The sequence below is a fragment of the Tenrec ecaudatus genome, chromosome 18, assembly GCF_050624435.1.
Source record: "Tenrec ecaudatus isolate mTenEca1 chromosome 18, mTenEca1.hap1, whole genome shotgun sequence".
Lineage (NCBI taxonomy): Eukaryota > Metazoa > Chordata > Mammalia > Afrosoricida > Tenrecidae > Tenrec > Tenrec ecaudatus.
In genome coordinates, this window is record NC_134547.1 from 16,926,753 (window position 1) to 16,939,079 (window position 12,327).

At 58.9% G+C, this 12,327-nt stretch overlaps 1 protein-coding gene across 2 annotated transcripts in view; it reads left to right on the forward strand.

Moving 5' to 3' along the window:
• Positions 1-2,555: 2,555 nt before the first annotated feature.
• GRIK5 (glutamate ionotropic receptor kainate type subunit 5) overlaps positions 2,556-12,327 on the forward strand; it is a 71,890-nt gene continuing 62,118 nt past the window's right edge. For both annotated transcript variants that reach the window (XM_075536424.1, XM_075536425.1), the window contains exons 1-7: positions 2,556-2,634; positions 3,152-3,316; positions 5,317-5,414; positions 5,519-5,684; positions 8,518-8,696; positions 11,064-11,117; positions 11,217-11,378. In XM_075536424.1, coding sequence (XP_075392539.1) covers positions 2,556-2,634; positions 3,152-3,316; positions 5,317-5,414; positions 5,519-5,684; positions 8,518-8,696; positions 11,064-11,117; positions 11,217-11,378 — 903 coding nt within the window. The remainder of the gene's footprint in view (positions 2,635-3,151; positions 3,317-5,316; positions 5,415-5,518; positions 5,685-8,517; positions 8,697-11,063; positions 11,118-11,216; positions 11,379-12,327) is intronic.

Sequence of the window (12,327 nt, forward strand, 5' to 3'; positions counted from 1 at the left end):
CTTGGTTTCTGCTGGCCCCTGGACCACCTTTTTGCTTCAACTCTGGGCTTGTGGGCCAGCAGCGTCCTTTCTCTCCAATTCCTGCTTACCCCTTCTGCAAGCCCCCTCCCTGCCTGGCCCGCTCTGGGGTCCCCTGACTGCTCCACCCTTCCCTGGATCCCTTGGTCTGCACTTGCTGGTCTCTCCCTTCCCACCCTCCTCATCTCCCACCTTCCACTTGTGTCTTACCTTCTGGTTGGTCGTCCTGTGCTTCTGGGCAATAGTCCTGGGAGCCTTAGGAGGACACCTCCCCTCTGTGGGAGGGGGCTTGCCCCACTTTTGGTCACCCACTCATCCCCTAGGCCTGTTTCTCCCCTGACTCTCCCTCCCTCCCTTGTCCTCTCCCTGGGTGTTTCTGGGAGCCTCATACTCCCGGACTTCTGTGGCCTCCACCCCTTCCACTCTGTAGTCTTGCCAGGTGGGCAGGCAGCTTTGACACCCTGTTTCTTTCCAGCCAGCCACCTGGCACCCTGTCTTTCCAGAGTTCCCCCCCCCTCTCTCCTTGTCTCCATTCCCTTCCTTCCCCGCCCCCCTTAGTTTACCCCATTTGCCTTCTCAACTCTGCCACCAACTTGTGTCTCTCTCCCTTGATGGGGTCCCCTCCCACTCACTTTGGGGGGTGCACCTTGACCTGGGTCAGCCTGACCTCCCCCCCCAGCTCATGCCCTTCCCCTCCTCTCTCACACTCTCCTTCTTGTGTCTGTCCTCTTTGGTGCCTCCTTTCTAGACTCTGTGTCTTCCCCTCATGTCTAACCCCAGGGACTTCCTATCCATCTGTCTTTCTGTCTGTACTTCCCTGTGCCTCTGGGACCTTTACTGGCCCTCACCGTCCCACCCCCACCCCTGCTCCCTATCCCTGGGTTTCTGACTCCCACCTGTGCCTGCCACCTGTGGGTTCTCCTGTCATCCCCACTCCCTCCCCCTTCACCCACTTGCCCCCGGATGACCCACCTCTCTGCTGGCCTCACCCTCCACACCTTCTGGGCACTCTTTCTCACCAGCCTCCCTCCCTTCAGAGGGGAGCTACAACACACTGCCAGCCCCCTTGCCCCCACCCTGGAGAGGGTGCTCAAGGTCATGCGTGAGCTGGGGCATCGCTGGGGCTGACGGGGGCTCTGCTGCCCTGGCCCTCACTGTCTGAAACCTGCCTGCCATGACCAGGTGGCTGGGGGCTGAGGGCTGAGGGCCGGGGTGCAGGCTCCGGTCACAGCACGTGGGCAATCCTTTCCTGTGCAAACCCAGGGACCCTTACCTTGGAGTGGGGCTCTTGTCCTGGGGGAATCTGACACCGGCCTAACTCATCCCTGGCCAGTGAGGTGCCCCCCCTCCCCCCAGGGTCCGAGCCCCAAACAGGGACACCCAGAGTGATCCTTCAATCCTAGAGGGAGGTGAGCAATTGGGAGGAGTAAAGGTACAACTTCAACCCCATGTCCTCAGCTTCCCAGAAGGGGGGTGGCTGGTGGTGGCACCCACTCTGGTGGGAAGTTTGCTTCCTGCCTTCTGCAGTCTCCCTCAGGCTCACTCTGGGCACACGCACCCTGAGGCTGTGCCCACTCCATGCCCTCTCTCAGCATCTCGGTGTGTCTCCCCTTGTGTCCCTCTGCACCCTGCTTATCCATTATCTTTGCTCATCCATCCCTCTTCTCTTCCCGAGTACCCCCTCACCCTGTGACTACGCTGTCTCCTGTCTCCCCTCTTCCGGTCTTACCATCTCCCATCCCTACATGTTTCTATCCTTTTATTCTTTCTCTCTGTCTCAGAATCTCTCATCTCTTTCTCTCCCACCCTTTCTGTCTCTCTGGCTTCCCCTTGTCTCTCCCCCACTTCACTGTCCTGACTTCAGGAATCTGGCCCCATCCGCATCTCCATAAACTTTGCTCTTTCTCTTTCCTCTTTCTCCCCAAGTTTCCTTACTCCCAAGCATTCTCCCCTCCAGACCCCGGATGTCCAGGCCTCTGTCCCCATGGGATTGTGGGAGCCAGGGACATGGGATTGTGGGAACCAGGGACTTCAGGAAGGTGGCAAGTGAGGCCTGAGATGGGGTTGCCTAGTAACCACCGCATCCTCTCCAGCTGGTGTCTGTTGCCTAGTAACGGCTGCCTGCCCAGAGACAGGGGCGGGACTGGGTTGGGGGTGGTGGTGGTGGTGGCAGCAGCACTTTCGGGTTCTCTGTTAAGTTGGGGCTGGTCCCTGGGTTTCTGGCTCCACCTGAGGTCCCTAGGTGCCACCCCCGGCTGCTTGGGTAGCTAGAAACCTCTGTGCCCTGAGCACTGTGAGCTGCCCTCGGGCAGCAGCCCTTCTCCAGCTGCCTTCGGTGTTGTGAACATGCGACCAGGCAGTGCCCTTCAGAACTGTGCACTCCCCATCCACCTTGTCCGGGGCCTGCCCCTCCCCGAGTTACCCCGCCCCAACAGTCAGCCCTCCACGAGGACTCAGTCTCCCCCTGGGCCGGGGGGCTCCCTGCAGGTGGCGAGTGGGGGCCGCGGCAGCTGCGTCCCCATGAGGAGGGGAGGAAGATGCCGGCTGAGCTGCTGCTGCTGCTGATTGTTGCCTTCGCCAGCCCCAGCCGCCAGGTGCTCTCCTCACTGCGCATGGGTGAGGCCCCGCCCTCGGCCCCGCCCTCGGCCCCGCCCCTCACAGACCCGCCCCTGGCCCGAGGCTCCGCCTCCGTCCGCAGGCAGTCGGGGACCCAGGCGTGCCAGCTCCCTTCAACCCAGCAATCTGGACCTCTGGTTCCTATTTCCTCAGAAACCAAGAGTCCAGTCTCCCTCCCTTTCCTCCCTGAGAACCTGGAGTAGAGGCCCCTGGTCCCCTTCTCTCTCAGACCCAAGAGTCCAGGCCCCCAACCCCCTCCTCCCACAGACCCAGGAGTCCAGCCCCTCCTCCCTCAGACCCAGGAATCCAGGTCCCTAGCCCTCTCCTCCCTCAGAACCAGGGGTCCAGGCCCCCACCTCCTCCACCTCAGACCTTGTTGTCCAGTGCCCAGTCCCCTCCTTCATCAGAGTCTGAGTCCCCCAGCTTTTTCCTCCTCAGGACCGTAAAGTATAGAACCCCCACCCCCTTGGTCCTTGGGGAGCCAGGAGTCTGGTCCCCAGCCCCTGTGTCCCCTCAGCTGCCGTCCTGGATGACCAGACTGTTTGTGGCCGTGGTGAGCGTCTGGCCCTGGCCCTGGCCCGGGAGCAGATCAACGGGATCATCGAGGTCCCAGCCAAGGCCCGAGTGGAAGTGGACATCTTTGAGCTGCAGCGGGACAGCCAGTACGAGACCACGGACACCAGTGAGCAGGGCCGTCGGGCAGGGGAGTGGAGTGGGTGGGCCTCCTGCGCCCCTCCTTGTCCTGGTCCCTCTACCTTGGCTGACCCCTCAGCTCCATCCTGCTCTCTTCTTGCTCAGCTCCCTTTTTCCCTCCATCCACTCTCCTTCCCCTAGGCCAGTGGCTCTCAACCTGTGGGTCTTGACCCCATAGGGGGGTCGAATGACCCTTTCACAGGGGTCGCCTGATTTATAACAGTTGCAAACTGACAGTGATGAAGCAGCAGTGGAAATAATGTTATGGTTGGGGTCACCACAACATGAGGAACTGTATGAAAGGGCAGCGGAAGGTGGAGAACCACTGCCCTAGATGGTGGCCGTTGGCCTGCGGGGCTGGCGAGTCTGAGCCCAGCCCTGCCCTGGAGGAGCTTGGAGCCTCACTCGGGGACAGCTGTCGGTCGGGCTGGGTAATGAGGGCAGGCTTCGAGGCTGGGGGCCAGTGGCAGCACAGGCTTTCTGGAGAAGCCAGGCTGAGGCCGAGCCCTGGCAGGGGTTCACACGTAGAAAAAGTGGCACTGCCCAGCTTTTCCTGCTGGGTACTAGCCGATGGCGTGAACGTTAGCGGGGACCCTTGGAGCAGCCGTCCTGGGACTGTCGGCCTTCAGGAAATGCTGCCTCCGAGAGCTTTAAGTGACTTCTCTCTGGCAGGGCTCATCCCCCAAACTCACTGCCACAGAGTCACTGCCGGCTTCTAGCGACCCAATGGGACAGGGCAGAACTGCCCCTGTGAGTTTGAGATGGGAGTACAATGCCCGGTCTTTCTCTGCTGCTGGTTCTGAACTTCGACCTTGCAGTGAGTGACCCAACACAGAACCAGGATATCAGCAGGGCTACGGGCGGGAGAGCCAGGGACAGCATTTCCCAGACTGCTTCTCCCGGGTGCCCCCAGCACGGAGAGTGAGGAAGCAGGAGGCACCAGACAGGGGCCAGTGCTCCGAGAGCCATATGAGTGTGAGTGAGTGTGTCAATGTGTGTGCGCATGAGTGTGTGTGAGTGTATGTGAGTGTGTATATGTAAGTATGGGTATGGGTGTATGTAAGTATGTGAGTATATGTGTGAGTGTGTTTAAGTGTGTGTGTTTGTGTGTGCATGAATGTGAGTGTATGTGCGTATGAACGTGTGTATGTGGGTGTGAGTATGTGGCTATGTATGAATAAGCGTGTGAGTGTGTATGAGTGTTTGTGTCTGGGTATATGTGTAAGTATGTGTGGGTGTGTGAATATATGTGTGGGTGTGTATGTATGTGTGTATATGTGTGGGTGTGTGAGTGGGTGTGTGAATATATGTGGGTGTATGTATGTTTAGATCTGTATGAATGCATGCGTGTGTGTGTATTTGTGAGTGGGTGTGTGTGTGTATGAATGTGAGTGTGTATGTATGTGTGGGTATGTATGAACATGTGTGTGATTGTATATGTGGGTGTGTATGAACATGTGTGTGAGTATGTGTAAGTATATGTGTGGGTCTATGTGTGTGTGGGTGTGTATGAATGTATGTGAGAGTGGGTGTATGTGTGGGTGTGTATGAACGTGTGTAAGTGTATGTGTGGGTGTGTATGAACGTGAGTGTGTGTATGTGACTAGGTGGTGGGGATGCTGGGCCCCTCCGTGGCCACCTGGACGAGGGCATGTTTGCAGGGCGGGCACGAGAGATATCTGGGCTGTTGTATGAAGGGCAGTGGGAGGGACCACTGGGCCAACTGGCAGGCCAGCTCGAGGATGGGAGATGCCACCGCCACCCTTGGGTCTCAGGGAGCCACCACCGGGCCCTTGTCCCTTATCCCTTCATTTTCTGGTGGTCTGACTGTCCCTCTGTTGCCATGCGCCTTTCCCCCTCACCCCCACCGCCTCTACCTGCTCCTTGGTCCCCTCCTTCTGTCCACTGAGATGGCAGTGTGAGACCGCTCGCTCTGAGCACCTGGATGGGGGGGGGTCACTGACTCACAGGCCTTTATCCCATCCTCAGTGTGTCAGATCCTGCCCAAGGGTGTCGTCTCTGTCCTGGGGCCCTCATCCAGCCCCGCATCAGCCTCCACCGTGAGCCACATCTGTGGGGAGAAGGAGGTGAGGTGGACGGGCGGGTGGGCAGCTCCCTGAGAGGGGAAGGCCGGGGTGAGAGCAGAGGGTGAGAGAAGCAGGACAGAAGTCAAGGCTCCGTCTCTTGTCAGATCCCCCACATCAAGGTGGGCCCAGAGGAGACGCCCCGCCTGCAGTATCTGCGTTTTGCGTCTGTCAGCCTGTACCCCAGCAACGAGGACGTCAGCCTGGCCGTCTCCCGAATCCTCAAGTCTTTCAACTACCCCTCGGCCAGCCTCATCTGTGCCAAGGCTGAGTGTGAGGGCCCAGAACGACGCATTTTGCATGTGTCCCGAAAGCTCCCTTGTCCCAAGGGAGGGCCTGGGTCTGACCTCCCTGCCAGCCCTTCCCCTCCAGCTCCACACCCAGCACCTCCTAGCCCATGGGTAATCATGGACTTGGTACTCAGCTGTGGTCTGCAGGGCCCTCTGCTCGGCCCAGCAGCTCTATCCCGCAGTGAACAGCACTGGGCTTCTGGTCAGCGAAGGACCCGACAGGCAGCTGAGCTGTATGTGCTCCGGGAAAGGGGCCTCTCAGCTTGACCTAGGGTGGGGACAGAGGCCGGGGGTGGGGGGGTGAGGGTGAATGGGGGATGATCTCTTCAGTGGCTCGGCAGAGAAGGGACTGACTCGGGCCACAAGGACTGACGAGGTGGCAGGGAGACAGACAGAGTGGCCAGGCTTGGGGGTGAATATCCAGATGGAGAGCCCCACACGGCTTCAAGGAGGAAGGTCTTGGGTCAGGGTCAGGTTTGGCTAGAAGAGGAAGAAAATGGCTCCGTGGGGCAGGTCGGGTTTGAGGTGCTCAAGTGGAAGGGCCCAGAAGGCTGGCAGGGCTGAGGGTGTGGGGAGAGAGGGCCAAGCTCTCTTGCTGGCTCCCGGGAGGAACCTTCCTTTCAGAGTGTTTGTTCAGCATGGGCTCCATGCCAGATGGGAGCCCTGGTGGCACAGGGGGTCAGCAGTTCAAAACCACCGGCCACTCCATGGGGCAAAGATAAGGCTTTCAACTCCCACACAGGTGTCCGCCCAGGGGGCAGTTCTCCTGCCCCATAGGGCCGCTGTGAGTTGGAATAGACTGTGGCAGAGAGTGAGATGTGCCAGTCTGGGCCCTGGTGGCACAGGGGTTTAAGCCCTGAGCTGCTGACTGCCTGAGGGAGTTGGGGGAGATGAGGCTGTCTGCACCTCTTAGGACTCAGTCCTGGGCAGTTCTGCTCGGCCCCCTACGGAGGGATGCCACAAGCCAGAATCGACTTGAAGACAGTGGCAGGTGCCAGACACCTTTTGGTGCGAGGGACCCAGGAGTGAATGCCACAGCCAAAAGTCCCTGCCCTCTTCCAACCTGGATCCGAGGGAGAGGAGTTCGGTGATTGTTGGGTGTCCATGAGTAGATTCTGACTCCCTGTGACCCCTTGCGGCAGAGTAGAACTGCCCCAGGGAGATTTCTCGGCCAAAATCTTGGCAGAAGCAGAATTGCTAGGCCCTTCTCCCATGGAGCTCGTGGCAGTGTGAACCCCCAACCTTTAGGCTGGTAGTCAGGGCTTGGCTCTTGTACCCCCAGTGGTCCTAATGAGAGGAGCGACAGGTAGCAGCTGCGGGAGGATCCAGCGTGTTGGGAGTAGGGGTGACTCTAAATGGTGGCCTTGGGCCTCATGGGGCAGTGCCATTTGGGCACAGGCTTACGAGAAGTGAGGGAGGGGGCCGGAGCAGATGTCTGGGGGAAGAGGGGCCGCAGGGCTGGAGCCTGGCTGTCGTGTGTGCAGAGCAGGGAGGAGTCCTGCCCATGTGGGTGGAGTGAATGAGGAGTGTGGAAAGGCTATTGGCCAGAAGAGAGAGAGAGAGAGAGTGTGTGTATGTGTGATTGTTCAGGGCCTTGATGGGGCTTCAGCCTGTACTCCGAGTGAAACTGGAAGCTACGGGGGTGGGGGGCGGCTCAGAGCCGAGGAGAGCGTATCTGATCTCCATGGTCTGGCTGCTGTGCCCGGGAGTCTCTAGGGGTTAAGCGTGGCTATCGAGAGGTGGCAGTGGCTTGGGCTAAGTTAGTAACAGCAGTGCTATGTGACGGTGCTTGATGCATTTTTTAAAATTAATTTTTGTTGTTGAGAATGTACGTGCTAGCCTACCCACCAGCCTGACGATTTCTCCATGTGCAATGACATGGTTACTTTTTCTAAGAGGTACAACCATTCTCACGCCCCCTCCCCACCCCCTTTCACATAAACCCACTGCCCCCTGAAGCTCCTATCTAGTCTTTCCCGTGGCCACTGTCAGTTTGATACGGTTGCCCGTAGATCTTACAAAACTCATCCTGTTCAAGACAGACACCCCTTGGTGGTTCAATTCAACTGTAGTTTAGCTTTCAGGAAGCCTTCGGGGGATGTTTTCGGCTGCAGTTGAAAGATGTTCTCAGGGCAACAGTTTCAGGGGTTCACCCAGCCTCCACGGCCCCAGAAAGTCTGGATCTAGGTCCCACGAGAACTCGAAGGTCCATTCACCTGCCTCCCCGCTTTGAGCAAGATTCTTCTTAGAGACTTGTCTGCATATTCAGTCTGATAGCCGGGCGCCGTCCGTCCACTCCCTCTGATCTCATGGCCGAGGAGGCAGTTGTTGCCAGTCACACATTCCGTATCCTCCTGTTCCTGGCTCCTCCCTCTGCTGCTCCAGATGCATGGACACCCCTTGCTGTGTCTTGGGAAGCACCCTTGTTGTGTGGGAGCCAACGGGGTGGGCCTGGACGTGGAGGACAGCAGAAGCGGGCTGACATCGAGGGCTGTGGAAGGATGGCGTGTGGTTGACTGACGTGAGGAAGACTTAGGCGTGGTGGGTGGTTCGGGGGAGAGGAGCACCCATCTGCTGTGAGATGCGTCGAGTTTTGAGATCCTGGAAGTTTGAGGTCCAGACGATGGCGAGAGTCTAGAGTTAAGGGGCGAGGTCAGGCTGGAGGTTCTAATTTGGGGGGCCCTCTAGGTGTCAAGTTTTAGAGTCCAAGGCCCCAAGGGACCCAGCTGCCAGTTGCCCTCCCCCCCCATCTCCAGGCTGTCTTCCACTCCCCGCGTTGGGGACCAGGAAGGGGTTCATGGAGGACCTCTCCTCAGGCCTGCTGAGGTTGGAGGAGCTGGTGCGTGGCTTCCTCATCTCCAAGGAGACGCTGTCGGTGAGGATGCTGGATGACAGCCGGGACCCCACGCCATTGCTCAAGGAGATCCGAGATGACAAGGTCTCCACCATCATCATCGACGCCAACGCCTCCATCTCCCACCTCATCCTCCGCAAGGTGCGCCCCGCGTCGCTCGCCACACCCGACGGGTCTGAGCAACTCTCCCAGCACCCCCGGGCCTCGGGGTCACCTGTGGGCCTTGAGGCCCTTGGCTCAGCTGCGTCCTGGGCAGGTGGCTTGCCCCTCTGGGGCGTGAAGGCAGTTATAGTTCCCACCTCAGCGGGTCCTTGAGGGCTGAACACATGGTGAGCACGGAGCTGGGGTGGGGCCTGGCGCCAGGGAAAGGCTGGCTCCGTGGTACCAGTGCCAGGGGCCATGGAGACCCCGTGGGGGGCAGTGTGGGACTGTCCTCTGTTGGGTTTTTGATAGTCAAAGTCTCAGAAGTATCTCCAGCCTGCCTTCGGGGATTCTGGGTAAAATCGGACCTCCAGCCTTTCAGCGCAGGTAACACAACCCCCACCGCCATCTAGTCGATTCCGACTCCTAGCCCCTCTACATGGTTTCTGAAGCTGTCCATCTTGGCGGGAGCAGACTGCCCCGGCTTTCTCCTGCAGAGCGGCTGGTGGGTTTGAACCGCCGGCCCTGGCAGCCAGCAGGCTAACACATGCCTGATAGCACCACCTGGGCTCAGGGTACCAGTTTCTTGTTTTTGTAGGGGGTCTGTGCCGAGGCACTCAGCACCTCATATTTGCCTCCCAGTCCCGCCTGCAGGGCAAGTCCCATGATGCTTTGTGGATGAATCAGCTGGGTTCAGGCCACAGAGCAGGGGCCGGTGTCAGGATCGTCCCTCAGGGCCGGACACGTTCCGTCTGCCAGTGACCCACGCTCATTAATCATTAATAGCCTTCTCTGCCCTTAATCTTTCTTCTTAATCAAATTTGTATTATATATTTTTCTCCAGTGTTTTTTCTTTCTTTTTAAATTAAAACCATATGTCACTGCCGATCCTGGCTTGCAGGAAGGAGTGAGTGGAAACCATGGGGCTCTCAAGTGGGAGGGCTCCTGGAAAGGACTTCGGGAGCCAGGCGGGCCTGGCCTGGCACCCTGCCGCCTCCCCCGGGAGCTGTGGGACCAGCGGTCACCCTGCTCTCCACGCCTGTGAACGCTCCCCTCTGTGGAGTGGGGTGAGAACAAGGAGGACGATGCTGAGCCCAGGTCTTGCTGGGAGCCTCAGCCAGGACACAGTGAGTGTCATCGAGGCCAGGACAGGGCCCTTCCAGCTGCACGGGTCTCCAGCGTGGCTCTTTCTGGCGGAGGTTAGTCAGAAGGCCACCCTTCCATTGACTCCGACACCTGGCAGCCCCACGTCAATACACCCCGCTGCTGACAGAGAGGTGGGCAGTTCTCGTCTCCCAGGGGAGGAGGTTTAGAAGAAGCCCCCGAACCCTACTTCTGAGGCGTCGGCATGGAAAGCCCCGTGGGGGCCGCTGCGCTCTGAGGGAGCGAGGCTCTGGACACAATCCCAACTCAAAGCGGCGGGCTGCGCCTTTTAGTGGTTGCTCAGGAGTCCTGCTGGGGTCATAGCCCTGGGTACACATTGGCCTGCGATCCCCAAGGCCAGCAGTTCAAAGCCACCAGCCGCTCCACGGGAGAAGGGCGGGGCCTTCTACTCCCGTCCAGAGTTACAGTTGCAGAAACTCACGGGGGCAGTTCTGCTCTGCCCTAGAGGGTGGCCATGACTCGGATTAGAGAGAGAGGGAGAGGGAGAGAGAGAGAAAGTCTGGCCTTTAGTCCCCCTTCAGATCTGGAACTAAACTCACCCTGGCTGGTGGCTTAATCTCCAGCCTCAAAAAGATAGACGGGCCTTCGGGGGGAAGAGCGCCTGTCTGCGAGGGGATCGGCGCCCTAGGGAGGTCCTGCTCAGAGTCACAAGCAGTCATGGCCATCAGCTGCGCTGAGAGAGGGCAGCCAGGCGGCGTCGACTCCTGTGAGGATTTCTCGAGCTGGAAGCCTGATGGAGTCAGAAGAGACTTGGGTGCAGAGGGCTCGGGTTGGCTTTTGAGATCAGAAGGGACAAATGGCAACAGGAAGCCCAGGGGGGAATCGGGAGGCATGATGCCACCCGGCAGGAGGAGGAGGACCATCAGGGACGTGGATTGTTGAAGGGGAGAGGGGTCAGCCCTGTGAGCCTGCTCCTTATAAGTTAGGGGTAAAATCGAGAATCACACACAAGAGAAGAAAGCAGGATGAGGGTTAGACCCTTAAGGTGTTTAAAAAAAGAAGAAAGTATATATCTTTTCTAGGGGTGGGTGGGACCAGTTATCAGGGTGGGGTTTGAGGGACTGGGCTTCCTCTGTCCTCACGAAGCTCCTTCTCGTCTCTCCCTGTCTCTGAACCTTGTCTCTCCCCGGTGTCCCCTCGCCATCTCTTGGCCCGTGGGTACCCCCCCCACTGCACGGCCTCTGCATCTTCCATGCCCACCAGGCCTCGGAGCTGGGAATGACCTCAGCGTTTTACAAGTACATCCTCACCACCATGGTGGGTACCCCCTCCTGCCTCCCATAGCCCGGCTTCCCCTCCCACAGCCCCCTGGGGTCCAGCCGGGGCCCCAGGCCTCACCGCCTCTCCTTGGCCCAGGACTTCCCCATCCTGCACCTGGACGGCATCGTGGAAGACTCCTCCAACATCCTGGGCTTCTCCATGTTCAACACCTCCCACCCCTTCTACCCCGAGTTTGTGCGCAGCCTCAACATGTCCTGGAGGGAGAACTGCGAGACAAGCACCTACCCGGGCCCCGCGGTGAGCCCACCCCGCCACACCTCGTCCACAGTAGCAAGACCACAGTGATGAAGTAGCCACGGAAATGATTTTATGTTGGGGGGGGTCACCACCCCATGAGGAACTATATGAAAGGGTCTCAGCATGAGGAAGGTGGAGAACCGCTGCTGTAGACTGCTCAGGCCGGCCTCGGGTTTCCAGCGGAGCTCCATGTACATGGCAGCTGGCCTCCCTGGGGCCCTAAGACAAACCCGACTCGAGGGCACCCTCTGCCAGTCGGCCCTGATCCCCAAGCACGTGTGCCCCTCAGGGCCTATGCCCTCGCCTTCCCCTTACCACACAGTCTCCAGGGAGCCAGGGGCTTGCTCCTACTTCCCCTCCAGGATTTGCTCCTCTGTCCCCTCGGGTGACTTCCCTAATTGGAAAAGCTGCCCACTCCCCACTCCTTCGACAGTTCCCTGCCCGTGGTTTTTTTTAGAGACCCTCTATCTCTGCCCGTCTCTAGACCAGGGTTTCCAAACCATTATTTCCGAAACAATCCAGAAAACTCAAAGAAACTCACTGACCTGGAGTCGATTCTGACTCCACTCATAGTGCGTGGCCCGAGACAACAGGGTCGAGCGGCCCCTGCAGGTTCCTGAAACGATCACCCGAGATGGAAGCAGAAAGCCTCGTCTTTCTCCTAAAGAGCAGCCAGTGGTTTCCAACTGCTGGCCTTGCCGTTGGGCACCCACCACTTAACCCACAAATGCCACCAGGGATCATCCAAGGGGCTGCAAAAGCAGATGCCCATTCCTCCTCTGGGCTGTGGGCTCGGTCACTGCCGTCGAGTCCATGCTGACACACAGGGCCTCTCCCAGTGAGTTTCACGCCTTCTGGGAGCAGAAAGCCTCGTCCTTCTCCCTGGGAGTGGCAGGTGGTTTTGAACTGCTGACCTTGCAGTTAACAGCCCAACTTGTAACCACTACAC